Raw genomic sequence first — 18,739 nt, 5'->3', positions numbered from 1 at the left:
AGCAACCAGGTCTAGGAAAACCAGCCGAAAATAAGTGACTATGGGCCACATGAGCACTTTGACATATACATCAGCTATTTGAAAATAGCAGATCTACAAGCTCACAACACGTCGCGATGCGACGCGTTGTGAGCTTGTAGATTGGCTATTTTCAAATAAAATCTTGCGGGGAAATTATTATAAGCAGATCTGGCAACCCTGATCATGATAAGACAGCACTGCACTATGGACATGCAGAGGGCTCTCTCTACGCGTGACCAAACACGCCTATCCAACCAGTTTGATGCTTTCCATCCAGCTTTATGACAATGAGTTTATGAGTTTTATTATGCAACAATAACCCACCTTTGCCGGGACACTGCAGCCCCCCCCCCAACCAGCACCCATGTGTTGCCAGAGTCTGTGAGAGAAACAAGCAACCAGGTCTAGGAAAACTGGTTAATACTGCAATATAGAAATACAAAAAAAGAAATGTAAAAAAAAAGTTGAAAATAGCCGATCTACAAGCTCACAATGCGTCGCATCGCGACGCATTGTGAGCTTGTAGATCTGCTATTTTCAAATGGCCGAAATGTATATACTGTAGGGCTGAAGTGAGTAATGTATGTTTTGTAATAATAATAAAAATGTACAAAGTAACTAGTAACTAATGTTTTCAAATAATTGTAGTGGAGTAAAAGTACCATATTTGCCTCTGAGATGTAGTGGAGTAGAAGTAAAAGTACAGAACATTGGAAATACTCCAGCAAAGTAAAAATACATAAAAAGTTTAAAAACTGTACTTAAGTAAATGTACTTAGTTACTTTCCACCACTGGAAATGACTGATAGGACAGTCTTGTATCATGGCTGTAAAAACATGTAAAGATTGCTATGATGCAAGAGTGACCACAAGGTGGCAGCATAACCCTGTTAATGGAAATGGAACAACGGTTCAGGAGACCCCAGTTTCTAACAAGCAGCAGTGGTGGAAAAAGTACTCAAATGTTTTACTTTAAGTAAAAGTATCAATACTGCAATATAGAAATACTCTGTTACAAGTAAAAGTCCGGAATTCAAAATGTACTTGAGTAAACGCACAAACGTATTGGTATCAAAATGTACTTAAAGTATCAAAAGTAAAAGCATTATGCAGAATGTGCCATTTCAAGTTTTCAAATGTATTAAAATATTCGAAATGTAATATTCACCTGTTTCCTAGGCTGTGTGTTTTCCACTTCCTGTCGATTTGATCCAATGCAATCCATCCAATGAAACTGGTCAGATGACCAATGATATCCAATGAAATCGACAGGAAGTGGAAAACACACAGCCTAGGAAACGGGTGAATAGGCCTATAGGGCTGAAGTGGTTAATGTATGTTTTGTAATAATAATCAAAATCTACAAAGTAACTATACTAAAGTTTTCAAATAATTGTAGTGGAGTAAAAGTATAATATTTGCCTCTGAGATGTAGTGTAGTAGAAGTAAAAGTATTGAAAATAGGAAATACTCCAGTATGTAAAAACATCCTCAAAAGTGTACTTTCTTTTTTTTTATCCCACAATTTTGTAACCCTTTTTCACCCGGTGCCAATTTTCTAAGTGATCCTGGGCGCTACACTCCCCCCGCCAGCCTAGGGAGCCCAGGTCCGAGCTCATGCCTCCTTCAATGCATGAGAGCCAACTGACCTTCTTGTCATCTGACAGGGGGGGAGTTTCCCTTGTAGGACGTAGCGAGTGGAAGGAACACGTTATTCCAACCAGTTCCCTTCCCCTCCATCAGGCTCCCCGGCTGTCATGGGGGAGGCGGTATAGCAACCAGGATTACCACATGTTTTTGTGAGGGTATGAACTACATAAGTGTACTTAAGTACAGTACTTGAGTAAATGTACTTAGTTACTTTACACCCCAGCTGTGATGATGAAAGGTCACATAAAATAAACGAGCACCTTTAAAAAAAAGTTGAATAATTTCTGTTTAATTATCATCAAGGAAACATAATACCCAGCAAAAACCAAACCCACGTTTTTATCATAATTAATGAGCAAAACAAGGTATGAATGTTTATCATAGAACGTCCTTTGTTCATTCTCAAGAGATCTGAACTGGATGTGTGCCGTCAATCAAAGTGATGAGATATACACCCTAGCAAAGTAAAGATTGTCATCTGCTGAATACAAATAATAATACAAAATGTTTGGATGTAGATTTGAGCCTGAGCAAGTAAATAGCACTGTATTATTATTTAATGTTTTGGTCAAAAATGGATTTGTTTAATACCAAATGAATCCCTTTTATTAATATAGGCTGTTTTCAGCAGATAAATCATGTTGATTCTAATGAATTAAATGCAGATCAATAAAAATCTACCCCAACGCATTGTTCCTTATGCCTGACACATGCTCCGTCGTCGTATGTTGGCGCCATGCACCGGAAATTAGCCGATTTACAAGCTCTCAACGAGGCAGTGTTGATTTTGACAGCAAATTTGTATTTGGTTTTAGACATAGTCTTTTGAATGAAATTCCATTTAGTTTTTGTCATATTTTAGTCATCTGAAATGTTTTAGTTTTTGTCTAGTTTTAGTCGAATAAATATCATAAGATTATAGTCGACTAAATCTACAGTTGATTTAGTTGACTAAAATGTATGTTGGCGGTGCCTTGATGGCGTCCTAATGGCTGATTTTACACTTGGATGCTGAAAATAGCCGATCTACAAGCTCACAACGTGTCGCAGTGCGACACGTTGTGAGCTTGTAGATCTGCTATTTTCAGAGCGCAACACCCATGCGCAACCAAGCATAAAATGTCTTTTAGTTCTATTAGATCTCTCGAGGTCTAGTTTTTTATTTGTTGACAAAATTGTCAATATATTTAGTCTTAGTTTTAGTCATCGTACCTTTTTATTTTGTTTATATTTAGTTTTCGTCAGTGAAAAAAGGTAGTCGACCAACATTTTTCGTCATAGTTTTAGTCGACAAAATTAACACTGCAACGAGGTGCGGATGCGATGCGTTGTGAGCTTGTAGATCGGCTATTTTCGGCACAAGGCTCCACCGTCATGCGCTAAAAGTATAAATCTGGCTTAACAGTGTGAGGTGAGGTAAGGCTTGTTGATAGAGGAGCACATCACATTATATGCTGGGAGTGTATAGAGGGAACTTATTAAAAGTTATGCATTTTGTTGTATTGCACCTGTGCCAAAAACATTTGGTCCTTATAGCACTCAGCTCAGCGCACAAGCTGAACTAAATTTCAATTCAACTCGTTTTTCTTTGGTCCTTTGATCATTACAGATACAAAAATGCGTATAAAGATCAGCATTAAAGCGATTATAAAAAGCACTTCTTAGGGCTGAGCGACACGTAATTAAGGCCACGTTAAAAAAACAGACTTAACATTCAGATCAAAGATAAATATACAGCTGCAAATCACCATCTCTTATCTATCATCACCCCAAATATCTCCACACAAAAGGAATGTCGTCGAATACAAAAGAAAAAGGACAAGTTCGTCGGGTGTTCTTGTAGACCTAGTAAAGGACAGGATTCTTCACAGAGCAGATGCAACAGTAGCCTGGCTCCCTCCAGCCCCTGAAATCGCTAGGCCTCAAACGAAATGAAAATCCAGTCTGAGTGTCAGGCTATAGATGCTAGATGGTTTGAACGTTGCAGGCATCAATTAACAACTCTTTCACTGCCAGACGTATTTCTGGCTCTGTGCATACCACTGCCGGCGATATTTCGATTTTCTTACCTTTTGAAGTAATCACAGAATATTTATCTCCCGTATGATCGATCCCCTGATGGTTGGTAATCACGGGGTGTTTCACTGTGCGCCATCTAGTAGAAAAAATATCTAATACACTAAAAGTCGTAAAAGTCGTCTTTGGCAGTGAAAGAACGCTCTGTGCGCTTATTTAAGAAGCGCTCTAGAGAGTATATCCAAAGCACCTCCTCCGCTCATAAAAAAACACTTTGTGTTGTGACAGAAAGGAAGGTCCAGTCCCGGGAAAGCTGAGGCGACAGTCACAGTGTTGGGAGAACAAACAGGACAGAGTGGAGTGTTCCAGTCACTTTGGGCTTCTAGCATGATATTTTTTGGAGTTTTGAACATTAAACATGTAAAGTTGTGCCGTGGACCACGTGAATAAGAGAAGAAGAAAAGAAAAAAACAGTATTGGATGGATGACAATCTATCGCAGTAGATCCCGCCTGCCATCACATCACGGTGCTCTCCGATTGGACCTCTGCCTCCGTGGGTGGGTTTAGGGAGGAGGAGGGGGGGGCGGGCTCATGACCGGCAGAGCTCTCCCCCGGTTGGTCCACGGCAATCACGGGTACGAAGGCTCGTCCAATCCCCTTCGTGAAGAACAGCCCTCCATCTGTGAAAAGGCCAATCAGAGTGAGAGGTCAACAACGGCCCAATCGGCTTCCTCAGAAACGCCACCAAAAAGAACCAGCCAAACACAAATACCACCAGAAACTGTTTTCTTTTGCCTTTTTTGGAAAAACATTATCCCCAATTTAGTTGTTGCCAATGCCCCTCATGTGTACTGCGGTCCATGTCGCTGCCAACCCCCGTTCTTCAGAGTGTAGACCAATTGGTTCTCAAAGTGGCGTCCGTGGACCCCCAGGGGTCCTTGAAGGAGTTCCAGGGGGTCCCCAGCTAAACGATAGATAGTTAGGAACCAAATGGACCCTTATGGGTCTCTAACTCAGAGTGTGTACAAATGGAACTAAATGGACCCGTTCCATTTGTACACTCTCAGAGTTACATTAACATTGATTTTACAATATAAATTGGGGTCCGAGAGATAGAAGTGCCATTATTAGTGCCCATCTTTCTGGAGGCCGAAAGAGGAGCTAGTACCAGTTTCCCTGTAGACAGACGACCCCCCCCCTCCTCTTTTTGTACATATTTTGTATTTCCTCATGCTTTTTTTGTATATAATTTTTATTTTTCCATGCCCCCCCCCCCTTTTTTTTTTACATATATTTTTTAAATGCTTTTTTTGTACATAGTGGTATTTTTTCTGTATTATCTGTATTTTCATGTTGATTTTTGAACTGTTTGGTTGCTACTATATATGTCTATGAAATTAACTCAAGGACCCCAACGGAAACAAGTCCGCAAGGACTTTTTTGGCCGGACCTTTTAGACAAAAGCATTATAAATGTAACTGTGTTGTTTTACATTCTTTTGCCTAATAAAAATTTCAATCAATCAATCAATCAATTAAGTCGGGGTCCGTAGCCTAATGCATGTCAAACTGGGGGTCCTTGAAATTAAAATGGTTGAACATCACTGCTAGAGCCGTAAAATTCTTCGATCAGCGATGTAGCGACAAGGACACCCACCCGCCCCCAAGACACTGCCAAGACACCGCTGCCGCCCAGGAATCGAACCCGGGACCTTTGCAGTGGTAGTGGTGGGCGAGTGTTTTACCTCTACACCACCCGGATACACCAATCAACAACCTTAGATCAAAATGACACTTTGGTTGGTGTTGGGGTCGTGTGTAGATATCTTGATGTAACTCCACATAATTGGCGAGATACCTCCCAGTATAGCTGGTCCGTTGATTAGGAACTGAAATTCCAAAACAGTGTCCTCCTCATTGACTTGTATTGCTTTGCAGTTAAACTGAAAGTCACTCTTTTAGCACATAAACTGATGCTAACAAAGCAGATTCTGTCAGTGTACACTGTACAGTACAAAGTTATGAAACCCGGGACACAGCATTTAACAATTAAAAATACAATTAAAAAAAAATAAGTTTTTGTAATGCTAAATATTTGGCAGAATCTGCTTTGTTTGTGTTCGTTTATGTAATAAAAATAGTGATTTTTGAGAGCTGCTTCAACGTGCAGTGTCAAGTCAACTTTGGAATATCAATTTCTAATCAACACACCTAACTATTAAAAGCTAATATTTGAAGTCACATAATGGCAAGCCAAACGTCAACCAAAGTGTCCTTTCGATTTAAGGAACACACAAACGCACGCACGCACGCACACACGCACGCATGCACGCATGCACACGCGCGCGCACACACAACCACACGCGCGTGCGCTCGCACACACAACCACACGCGCGTGCGCTCAAACCCACACACACACACGTCTCTTCTCACTCTGCGTAAGACACTAAGGATTGCTTCCTGTACAGCTTGTCGTATAGTGACTTTAATTTACCGTGCCACGGTATGAACGACACATTAAGGATTCCAATTCAGATATACATGGGTTCAGTGTAAAAGAGCGTATCCTTGGTGTGTTAATCTTTAGATGCCACAACTCCTCAGTTTTTTCTAGATGTAACCCCCATGTCAGGAGCACTAGAAAAAAATGTGCACAGCGTCCAGTTGGAAATAATATCTGTTAGTTAGTTAGTTAGTTATTTGGGTTAGGCAGTTAGTAAAGCAAAGGCAGGCGTTATACTGTTGACAGCCACAAGCCAACCCAGACCTCAGCCTCAGCAACCACATGCATGTCAGTAGGCCTGTCACTCAATTATTACATCATGGCCTGATGGCAAATGTTTGAGCTAATAGCAATTATTTTTGCAGAATCATTTCCATTCATCTTCATCATAAAAACAGCTGGATGATGAAGTCAACAGATTATGTTACATATTTCAACAATGATTTCATTATCTCATTATCTTTATGTCGTTGCCCATGATATTTTGACCTAGAAACCCTATTTTGGGCATTTAGGTTAAATATTTCAAAAATGTTGAAAAATGTTTTTCTCTAAAAAAATGTTTTACGAGTAGTGTAAATAGCAGATCTATGATGCGTTGTGAGGTTGTAGATTGCTATTTTGCTACTTCTTTAAATTGTATGGCCTTTTTGGCTATAGTACTTTATTATTTTATTATTATAGTACTTTGATTAGGGCAGTCAGCTTAGGTTTCATGATCATGACAGCCTTACATGTTAGCAACTGTTGGAGAGCAAGGATTAGTGGGTTTATTTATACCATACATAAGGTAAAGTACAATATACTGTACCATGCATAAGGTACAGTACGTATACAATATACTGTACCATGCATAAGGTACAGTACGTATACAATATACTGTACCATGCATAAGGTACAGTACGTATACAGGTATATTGTACGCACACACAGCAACACACAACCGCATTCTCTTCTGTTATTTGTCTTTCACCCTCCATGATCACACACACACACACACACGCACGCACGCGCGCACGCACGCACGCACGCACGCACGCACGCACGCACGCACGCACGCACGCACGCACGCACGCACGCACGCACACACGCACACACGCACACAGCAAAGACACATAGACTGCATACATAGACACAACAAGACATGCAAGCCGATGGAAGGTGTTTAACGTGTCAGCCAACTATTAACCATTACCTTACCATTGCCTGCCTTTCAAAGCTCATCTTACAGGCAGGCCGACAGCTCAGACATCTGCAATGGTTACATAATTTTCCCATCATGCATTGCTTCAGAACACCACAGTTACATTAAAAGTGCAACAAGAAGACAAAGAAGCCAGAATTATTATTCATGATGAACTGAAATCACATGACACCGGGCTCATGGTATCAGCAGGCAGTGCTTTCAGTCGTTACAGTTCAGACTAACAACATTAAACAAGAGTTAGTGACCATTATTATTAGGGGACTGCAGGCTCACTCCCAAGGCTTCCGTCGTAGTCTGAAGACTCACCTCCCCCCCTAGCACTCACCTCGCCCCCTAGCACTCACCTCGCCCCCTAGCACTCACCTCTTCAGATTAACTCACCTCCACCTTTCATAGACCTGGTCGCACAATCTTTTATTTACTTTTTTGATCCCACAATTTTGTAACCCATTTTTCACCCAGTGCCAATTGCCTAAGCTTGTAATCCTGGGCGCTACTCTCCCTCTGCCACCCTGAGGAGAGCCCCGAACTGAGCTCATGCTTCCTTCAATAGCTAGCAAGCCCCTTCTTATAACCCGACATGGGGGAGTTTCCCCGGTAGGACGTAGCGCGTGCAAGGAACACGTTATTCCAACCAGTTCCTTTCTCCTCCATCAGGCGCCCCGGCTGACCAGGGGGAGGCAGTATAGAGACCAGGATTACTGCATGTTTTTTTGTGAGGGTATCTACCGTAGGGGACACAGGGAGAACATGCAAACTCCACACAGAAGGGCCCTTTCACCAACCCCACCTGGGGAATGGACGCTGATGATGCGGAGGAGAGGACACGCCCACAGCGCTCACAGCGTCCCCGGCGGGAATCGAACCCAGGACCTTCTAGCTGTGAGGCGACAGCGCTACCGACTGCACCACCGTGCCCCAAAATCTCGCAAAATCTCACACTACAGCCAGACTGAGAAGCTAAGTGAAAAAACAAAAAACGTCAGCTGAACGGAGTGAGTCAGTCCATTCCAGTGAGTCAGTCCATTCCAGTGAGTCAGTCCATTCCAGGCTGTGACTGCCTTGTTGTTCACTGACCCTTCTGGCCGATCTACACGGTCACAGCTTTTTTCTGTTCTGGCCCCACAGTGGTAGAATGAACTCCCCACTGATGTCAGGACAGCAGAGTCACTGCCCATCTTTCACCGCAGGCTGAAAACCCACCTCTTCAGGAAACACTACCCTTCCTCTTTGCCTTGCCTACTTGATGTCAATTAGTTGTACAAGCTCTTGTTTTATTGGATCTTGTTTAGTCGATACACTTATTTGTTTTAGCTCTTGCTCATTTGATTTTCCTATTTGTCTCATCTGTTTAAGAAAGTAGGTAGCTGATATATTACACTTTTACCTTAGCGCTAGGTTTACTCTTAGTTGCTTGTTGTAGAAGAGAATGCACTTAAGACGTCTGGTGATTAGTGGTTTCCTTGCCTACCTATGTTGAATGCACTTATTGTAAGTCGCGTTGGATAAAAGCGTCTGCTAAATGACTGTAATGTAATGTAATGACTAGAGCTCATGTTTACACTGACCCTCACACTTGTTAAGTGTCTCTGGATAAGAGCTTCTGTCTGCTAAAAGCCTTAACTGTACAAGTTGTAATTGTAATTGGCTTCATGTTAGATATTTCCGCTCCCATCTGGATGTGATGAACGCTCCAGTAGTGGAAACGTTCTGACTGTACGGACTGGACTGTAACTCCCAGCCAGCAACGCTGCTGCTGCTGTGACCACAATGGAAAGAAGCTCTCCAGCCATTTAGTGTTTTTATCCTTTTGACAGATATGTACAAATACCTGTTCATTTTTGTCAATACAAATGCCAATCGATGAAACAGTTGAGAGTTTCCTCAAGAAGAATTTCACGCGCGCACACGCACACACACACACACACACACACACACGCGCGCGCTAGGGCTGTGAAATAAATGATCATGAATCTTGAAACATCATCGTCGTCTTTAGGGGAGGGGGGGGGTGTGTAATTGATTGTAAAAACATATTCAAGTAGTAGGTGTGGCTGCTGCTCAACGTTTTCTAATGTTAATAGGCTCTATGCACAGCAGCCATATTGTAAAGAAATTGGGCCTCTTCCTTCACAGGTCGGACATTTAAAGCCTTTTTTTTAGCTTAAAAAAAAGGCTTTAAAAGTCAGAGTTTGCTCCAGTGCCTTCTACCTCTACAAGTCTTGCTCCTGAGATGCACCGGATCAACCTGAACTTGGCTTCAAGTTCAGGCTAAAATGCTGACGCCAGAGGGAAACCTCTTCTCCGTACGCTTACCTGTTATGATCTTGGAGGCGGAGCCAAGGAACCCGCCGTCGTCGTCATCGTCGTCGTCATTGGTCGGCGGCGGCTGAGGGGGCGGGGCCACGTTGGGCCTGGGGCGGGGCTTGGGGGCGGGCCTAGAGGGGCGGGGGAGGGACCCCGTGGGGTAAGGGTTCTGCGGGAGAAGAGAGGAGGACGACTGGTGAGGCGTCGTCTGGGCGTCGCCGTGCTGCGGAGGGGGCGTGTCCGTGTCCGGAGGGGTGGGGCTCGGAGTGCTGCTGGGCGGAGACGACTCCGACTCCCCCTGGTGGTGGGGGGCGGCGGCTGGCGGAGGGGGCTGCGGGGGCGGGTGGGCGGGGGCGTGGATGGGGCTGTCTTTACCGGCGTGGCGGCGAGGGGCGGCGGCAGGATGCTGGGGGTGGGGAGATCCTCCGGTAGGCGGGGTCTGGTTGCTGAAAGGGCTGGCCTGTTTGGGCGGGGCCGGGGCCTGTTTCTTGGTGCCTGCAGGGGGAGGACCGAAAAAACATACATTTATTCAAGTACTGTTCTTTTGAGCAACTTTTACTTTACTGCAGTATTATCAATACTTCCAATTATCAGTACTTTTACTTCTACTGCACTACATCTCAGAGACAAATATTGCACTTTTGCAATACTAAAGATTAAGAGATTCAAAAAGGAAACGCCCTCGGCCTCAGCAGGGACGTGCAGAAGGATTTGGAGAGGCAGGGGCTGGAATTTCAAAAGGGCACCTATTGGACTTTTTTTTTACGAACAGGTACCATACTTTTAGGCCCGAAAACCCGAAAAACCCTAAACAAGTCATGCTTAATGTCCTCAAAGTCACGCACCCAACACGCTTTGAACTGAGCAGATTGGACCTTCCGTTCCAGAGTTAATGGCCAAAACATCTTGAAAACGGCCACTTTTGCCGATTTTAGATCGCCGATTTTCGATTGAGTTTTGGCCATTGTCGCCAGTTTTTCTTTAATAACACGGGCTAGGGAGGTCGGGCGGCGACAAAGTAGATACCTGAGGAAAGTTCACTTTGAGCTGCATCTAACACATCCACTGCCATCTCTGTCAGCCTTACCGTTAGGCCGCTAGGGGCAGTTGAAATGTCTTTTTTGGTTTAAAAGAAGAAAATCAGTCTGGAGAGGGCACTTTTTTACCAATGGGTAAAAGGGCAGGGGCTCAAGCCCCCTTTCATGTCTATGTGTGCACGTGCATGGGCCTCAGTGACTCACCTCTGCGCATCAGGTGTGGGCTCGGGCCCCGCGACCCCCCCTGAGAGTGGGGGGTCCCCGGCGTCAGGTAGACCGATCCATTCCTCTGTGGAGGGGGGGTGGAGGTGAGCTCACGGGCCGGGCTATAGCGGGAAAAAAACACAAGAAGCGGAAAAGTCAACAACTTATAAAATTAGGGCCGACTAATAGATGTGGTCGATTATTAAAAGTCGTAGAAGTTTTCAAGTAGATTAGTTGATAAAAAAAAAATATATAAAAACAATATATAATTAAACAAAACAACAACAGAAACATGCTCCTCAATTACTTGACTAGTCAAAACAAAAATCGATAGAACAATCAAATAATACATTCAATTAACACATTAACCGCCAAGACCGTAGTCCTACGGGCCGTTAAATCCAACTGTTAAGCGCCGAGACCGTAGCCCTACGGGCTGTGGTGCTTTTTCCTTTTTTTTGATTTTTTTTTTTTCAATTTTCCAGGGGGACCATTTTCAGTGTAACACCACCCGAAATCGACCGGAAGTGCGATCACGTTTTTTGTTTCCCGTCTGCCTTCATTCTAAGTCGTACACAAAAAAACCCTGTAAAAGCTGTACAGGACATGTAGTTTTTCATCCTCGCATTTCCCATGTTAACATAAACGATCAGAACTCAAACATGGCAGCTCCGTTTGACACGCGGTCTCGACGAGTAGACACCAGGACATGTGCCCGTTGTTTACAAACATTGGATCGGGCAATCTAAAGGATTTTAACGGGGCCTATGGCGACCTGAAAAAAACAAAAAACAACAATAAAACCTTGGCACTGGTGAGTACATTATGAGATTAGCCCTTGGCGGTGGATGTGTTAATAGCTGCGACAATCATCCAATTAGCAGTCAACACGTCAGCTCTGACACCGCGACAGTGCTGATTATTTTTTTTTACCTAAATCTTTATCCCACGATTTTGTAACCCCATTTCTTTACACCCAGTGCCAATTGTCTATGTAATCCTGGGCACTACACTCCCTCTGCCAACCTAGGGAGGCCAGGGCCGAGCTCATGCCTCCTTCAATGCATGAGAGCCGACAGTGTTGATTTTGACAGCAAATTTTGATTCAGTTTTAGTCGTAGTCTTTTTAATCAAATTCCATTTAGTTTTAGTCATATTTTAGTCATCTGACATGTTTTAGTTTTTGTCTAGTTTTAGTCGACTGAATATCATAAGATTATAGTCGACTAAATGTACAGATGATTTAGTCCACTTAAATGTATGTTGGCGGTGCCTTGATGGCGCTTGGTTGCACTCTGAAAATAGCCGATCTACAAGCTCACGACGCGTTGTGAGCTTGTAGATTGGCTATTTTCAGAGCGCAACACTCGAGCGCAACCAAACATAAAATGACTTGTCTTTTAGTTCTACTGGATCTCTTCTCCACTAGATCCCTCCCTAACATTTTAGTCTAGTTTTTATTTGTTGACGAAATTGTCAGTATATTTAGTCTTAGTTTTAGTCATCATAGCTTAGTTTTTATTTCGTTTTTGTCAGTGAAAAAAGGTAGTCGACCAACATTTTTCGTCATAGTTTCAGTCGACGAAATCAACACTGCGCCGCGAGAGAGGAACGACGCCTTCAACTCTTCATGGCGTTTACATGGAACAGCGCTTATGATGCACGTTGTCACAAACACACTGATGTTTTTGTTTGATTTGATTCAGACAGACGGGAGGATGATTCAGACAGACAGGAGGATGATGCAGACAGACAGGAGGATGATTCAGACAGACAGGAGGATGATTCAGACAGACAGGAGGATGATTCAGACAGACAGGAGGAGGATGCAGTAAATTATGAGTCTGACAGTAAGATTTTTCTTTCAGGAGCTTTTGATCAAAAACGATTTTGCCGATGCGCGCCGCATGCAAGGTGAGATGCGACCACAACGGGAAAGGCTTCCAAGCACGCGGTATGCATGTCATCCAGCAGGTCAGACCACATGCCAGACAGACAGACAGACAGACAGACAGACAGACAGACAGACAGACAGACAGACAGACAGACAGGAAGGCAGACAGACACATCGTTAAATTCACCCCATCGTGGAGGGCAAGGATAAAAGCTTCCTGTAAACCAGTGGTTCTGGAACATGTTCACGTCAAGGACCCCCAAAATGTATATATATATTTATTAACTCAAGGACCCCCATTTTAAAGTTTTTTTTTGCCAGGGATAATAATAATAATAATAATAATCGTGTCGTAAAATTTCACCAATTTCATGATTTTCCCTTTTTTATGTTTTATAGCATATCTATAAATTCACCTGCTATTTTCAAATAGCCAAAGTATAAAATAGGGTTCCAGTGGTTAACACATTATTGTTGGGGACCCTCTGGAACCCCCCCAGGGGGGACCTTTTACAGTAACTCCACTGTAAACAACCCACTTCCTCCGGAAGCCATTTGGAGATGAATTTAGCATTAACTCTCTCAGTGCCAATAAAAAAAAGAAATTGTTGCGAACTTTGCCAGATTTTTTTTTTTTTTTTTTCAAAGAAAAAAAAAAGTGCTTAGGAAGCGAGCTACAGCCTTTTTCAGTTATAGGTTAAACAAAGAGTGGATGGAGCTGCAAATCTTCAGATAATGATATCTTGGGTTCTGAACACTTTTTTTCAAAAAAAAAAAAAAAAAAAAAAACTTCTTTTTTTTTATTTCTCGTTCTGGCACTGAGGGTATAACCCGAAAACTCGGGATAACTCGGGGTCTGGCACTGAGAGAGTTAATATGCATGAAGCTGAACGAAGCACATTTCAAGATTTTATTTCATTGCTTTCATTATTTCAATGGCGGCCGTTAAAGCAGCAACGTCAACGTTGCCTGCGCGTACACACACACACACACACACAGCGAACACCAAGACCGATTAAAGGTAAATCAAAATGAAGGCTGTGCGAGGGGTTTGTTTGCAGGTGAGCTGTGGCAGGACGGGCGGGCAGGAGGGAGCAGTGGTGGAAAAAGTACTCAAATTCTTTACTTAAGTAAAAGTACCAATACTGCAATATAAAAATACTCTGTTACAAGTAAAAGTCCAGAATAAAAAATTTACTTGAGTAAAAGTACAAAAGTATTGGCATCAAAATGTACTTAAAGTATCAAAAGTAAAAGTACTAAATATTTGAAAATAGCCGATCTACAAGCTCACAACGCGTCGCGCTGCGACGCGTTGTGAGCTTGTAGATCTGCTATTTTCAAATAGCCTAGGTATAAAATAGGGCTAAAGTGGTTAATGTATGTTTCATTATATCATAATTTACATCTGAAAAGTAACTAGTAACTAAAGTTTTCAAGTAAATGTAGTGGAGTAAAAGTACAATATTTGCCTCTGAGATGTAGTGGAGTAGAAGTAAAAGTATTGGAAATTGGAAATACTCAAGTAAAGTACAAATACCTCAAAATTGTACTTAAGTACAGCACTTAAGTAAATGTACTTAGTTACTTTCCACCACTGGGTATAGGCCACCTCAACGCCTCGACTTCCTTTTTCTTACCTGCCCTCCTCTGAGATGAGATGGTTTAGAGGCTGAAGAAGAAGCGGCACTGTTGCTACCTGGAGCCCACCACCAGAACCACCACCACTACCACCCTGCCCACCACCACCAACACCTCCTCCACCTCCACCTCCACCTCCACCAACACCTCCTCCACCTGCAGCTCCCAGGCCAGGCTGCTCAGCCTCTGTGGCCTGGTGGTGCAGGGACAGAGGCTGGTGCTGAGGCTGAGGGTCAGTCGGGGGCGGGGCTTCCAGAGATGGAGCCAGTGATGATGATGATGATGATGATGATGGGGGCTGGAGGAAGGTGGCGGGCGAGTTAATCTGCTGTGGCTGCTTTCTAATGACAGTGCCGGTTCTACGCGGGACGGGCTCTGGATGTTTGTTAACGATGCTGGGGAGGGGAGGGGAGGGGGTTTGTGGAGGGGGAAGAGGGGAGAGAGTTAAGACACACACACACACACACACACACACACACACACACCACGCACCATCAGAGAGAGAGAGGGGGAGAGGGGGGAGGGAACGATTATGTGAGGTCAAATATGACGTGTCACGCGCAGTGGTGGAAAAGGTAAAAGTATCAATACTGCAATGTAGAAGTACTCTGTTACAAGTAAAAGTCCGGAATTCAAAATTGACTTGAGTAAAAGTACAAAAGTATTGGCATCCAAATGTACTTAAAGTACCAAAAGTAGAAAGTACTCATTATGCAGAATGTCCCATTTCACAAGTTTTCAAATGTGTAAAAAAAATGTTTTGAAAATAGCAGATCTGCAAGCTCACAATGGGTCGCATCGCACTATTTTCAAATGGCCGAAATGTACATTGGGCTGAAGTGGTTAATGTATGTTTTGTAATAACAATCAAAATCTACAAAGTAACTAGTAACTAAAGTTGTCAAATAATTGTAGTGAAGAAAAAGTACATAATATTTGAAGAATAAAGCCAACTGAAAGCCAACTCTACTTAGTGGGAATACTCTGAGCCCCCCATCTCACGTCTAAAATACACTTTTTTTGGCCAAAATGTTAAATATTTAACCGGAAGGAAAACATTTTTTAGCTACTCCGCTGCGCCCTCTACAGATCCGGTCAATGGAATTTTTCTATTGACAAGAAGTGTAGAGGGCGCAGCGGAGTAACATGTGTTCCTTCCTGTGCTTTCAACTCCATAAAACCGTCTTTGTTTTGGTGAGTAGCCAAAGTGTACAGAATGTTTTATCTTTTATGCAGACGAGAGGCTGGTGCGTGCGCAAAGGCTTGAAAGTCCCATAGCCTTAAAGGGTAAGACCACTTTGGTAGAGGTTTGGGTTGTGTATTTACCTTGCCATGATGTAACTCCAAAGGTAAACAAGAAATTAAAAATAATTGCTCCATTGATTAGAAATTGATAATTCAAAATATGCTCCTCATTGACTTACATTGTACAGTAAAACAGCTCTCAAAGTCACTCTTTTAGCACCTAAACAAACGCAAACAAAGTTGATTCAGACAATATAGAACATCACCAAACCCAGTACTGTTTTTTTTTTTAATAAAAATGTTAACTTCCTGTTGATTTTGCAATTTTTATTAAGAAGAAATCCCGGACTGGATTCGCGGATCCGGATCCGGATCTTCAAATAGTAAAATCAGCAGGAAGTTAACATTTTTATTAAAAAAACAAACAGTACTGGGTTTGGTGATGTTCTATATTGTCTGAATCAGCTTTGTTCGTGTTCGTTTACGTGCTAAAAGAGTGACTTTGAGAGCTGTTTTACCGTACAATGTAAGTCAATGAGGAGCAAATTTAGAATTATCAATTTCTAAACAATGGAGCAATTATTTTTTATTTCTTGTCCACCTTTGGAGTTACATCATGGCAAGGTAAATACATAACCCAAACCTCTACCAAAGTGGTCTTGCCCTTTAAGGAGAACTCCTTGTTAGGCTATGGACCAGAGCTACAGTAAACTCTGCAGACATGATGACAAAGCAGGAAGTAAAAACCCAAAGCAGAACACGATGACCGTGAAGCCTACTTTATGCTCAGTCACACGGCGGTGTCACGCACTTAAAACATTGCAGATCTACAAGCTCACAACAACGGCGCATCGGCAAGGCGTTGTGAGCTTGTAGGTTTCGGCTATTTTCGACGTGAGACCCCCGCCGTGTGACAAAGTATTAACCCATTTAGACCGTGAAAGAATCTGTGTCATTTTTTGATTTCTTTGGCTATTTTTGAAAAATCGTAAAATATTTTGCAAATCTTTGAATATATATATATTTTAAAGCAAATATTTTGTAACTCAAATCTTTGCTTCTGAGGGGATTCTACAAATGTCTTCTAAATCCTAACAGTTTTCTGAAACACTTATGTTGGTATAATATCAGTGGTTCTCAAACTTTTTCATGTCAAGGACCCCCCAAAATTATATGTATGTGGCTGCGGACCCCCATCACAAAATATTGTTCCAGGGACCCCCATGAAGCAAAGATTTGAGTAAAAAAAAAAAATACTTTAAAAGATATATACAATCAAAGATTTGCACACATTTTCAAGATTAAAAAAATATATATGCAGATCTGCAAGCTTGTAGTAAAACATATAAAATAATGGTTAAAGTGGTTCAAATCTAAAATGACACAGATTCGTCCCCGGTCTTAATGGGTTATTTAGGCCTCATCACAGTCGCCATGTTTCTTTGCCGACGGAACGACACCAGATGCCACTACACACCAACTAAAAAGTGAAACAGAGGAAACCAACAGAAACCATACAAGGAAGCAGCCTATACAGACAAAAACCTAGGCTTTAATGGAACAGAACAGTGAGTTAAAGGCCATTATTACACAGAAGGTACAAAGTCATCCACAGTCACAAACATCAACTGAAGAAAACAGGTTTTCTTTGATGTTCCAAAAGTATCTAAATCAGCTGTCCAAAAAAAAAATCCTTTAGGTTTAAAGCTCCTTCTGACTGGAACAATCTACCTGTTCATAATCGGTTCAATAACGTCTTTTCAATTGTTTAAAACGGCGCTGTCCTCTCGCCTTGAAATGACCTTGTTCATGTTTTCACTAAATTATCATTATAACAGATATACGACGCAATGATCCATTTATGTGCTCTGTGTGTATTGCTGTTATTGTGGTATGTTTGTTTTCTTTCTTTGGTCGATGTTAGTGATGTTAACAATTAATCTATAATCAATTCATCGCTGTTAAGACTTTGCTCGATTAAATGTATCGATTTTCAATTAATTGAAATAGATTTTTTTGGGGGGGGGGGAAAAGTTACAGTTTATGGTGTGTGTGATTATATCAAATGTGAGCTTACCATAATCACAGTAATCCTTAATCATATTCCATCATATTCAAGGGCTTTTGGAGAGAAATGAGACAGACTCCATAGAGCACTGCAGAGGGGAGGTGTGTGTGTGTCTGTGTCCAGCTGATGCTCGTTGATGTTATATACATCGAGGCAATTATGTTTCTGCACCGATTTTCCTTTTGGTCCTAAAAACGCAGCTTATCAATTAATCGATCGATAAAGTTATCAACTATCAATCAATGAATTAATCGATCATTTGCATCCCTAGTCGCTGTTGTTTGAATCGTCCATTACATATTTTGTCTGAATGTATGAATTCTGTATTTTGTAATTTAGTGGACCCCCTTGAAAACGAGATGGTTCATCTTGAGATGAACCATTAAAGAATTTCAGACAAAAATGACAAGCAAAACTAGGGCTAGGAAAGCCTGTTTAGGGCAGGGGATATATATTGCCTTTTGAGCTTTACGCTAACACCCTCCACAGTTGTAGTGTTATAGTTATATTGCATACATTGGTATTTGGGAACAGCCCTACGTCACACAAAGTGATAGATCCCAATAATACTCCAAGAGGTTCAAAATGGTTTCCCTTTAACCGCATCCAATCCGGGAACGCATCTGTGTCATTTTCAGATTTATTTGGCCAAAAATAGCCGCGATGGCCAAGCTATATACAAATAGCAGATATACAAGCTCATAGCTCATAGCGCGGCACTATGAGCTATGAGCTTATTTGCATTCTTTTGAAAAATCGTGGAAGATTTGTGCAAATCTTTGAATATATATTCTTTTAAAGCGAACATTTGTAACTCAAATCTTTGCTTTTTGAGATGGGGGTCCACGGCCAAATACATATCTAAAAATGTTTTCTAAATCCTAACAGTATGTTGCTATATCAGTGGTGCTCCAACTTTTCCATGTCAAGGACCACCCAAAATTAT

At 42.1% G+C, this 18,739-nt stretch overlaps 1 protein-coding gene across 3 annotated transcripts in view; it reads right to left on the bottom strand.

Annotated features, from left to right (window-relative positions):
• Positions 1-1,944: 1,944 nt before the first annotated feature.
• Positions 1,945-18,739, bottom strand: part of arhgap17b (Rho GTPase activating protein 17b) — a 78,862-nt gene continuing 62,067 nt past the window's right edge. The window contains exons 17-20 of one of the 3 annotated variants that reach the window (XM_080445912.1): positions 14,480-14,875; positions 10,946-11,067; positions 9,714-10,199; positions 1,945-4,368 (exon numbers count right to left, since the gene is read on the bottom strand). In XM_080445912.1, coding sequence (XP_080302038.1) covers positions 4,205-4,368; positions 9,714-10,199; positions 10,946-11,067; positions 14,480-14,875 — 1,168 coding nt within the window. In that variant the 3' untranslated portion in view covers positions 1,945-4,204. Of the gene's footprint in view, positions 4,369-7,390; positions 7,443-9,713; positions 10,200-10,945; positions 11,068-14,479; positions 14,876-18,739 lie in introns of all 3 variants that reach the window. The other 2 variants (XM_080445911.1, XM_080445910.1) reach the window with 2 other exon arrangements.

The sequence above is a fragment of the Gymnoscopelus braueri genome (assembly GCF_963280865.1).
Source record: "Gymnoscopelus braueri genome assembly, chromosome: 13".
Taxonomy (NCBI): domain Eukaryota; kingdom Metazoa; phylum Chordata; class Actinopteri; order Myctophiformes; family Myctophidae; genus Gymnoscopelus; species Gymnoscopelus braueri.
This window is presented reverse-complemented; position numbering and strand designations above follow the sequence as displayed.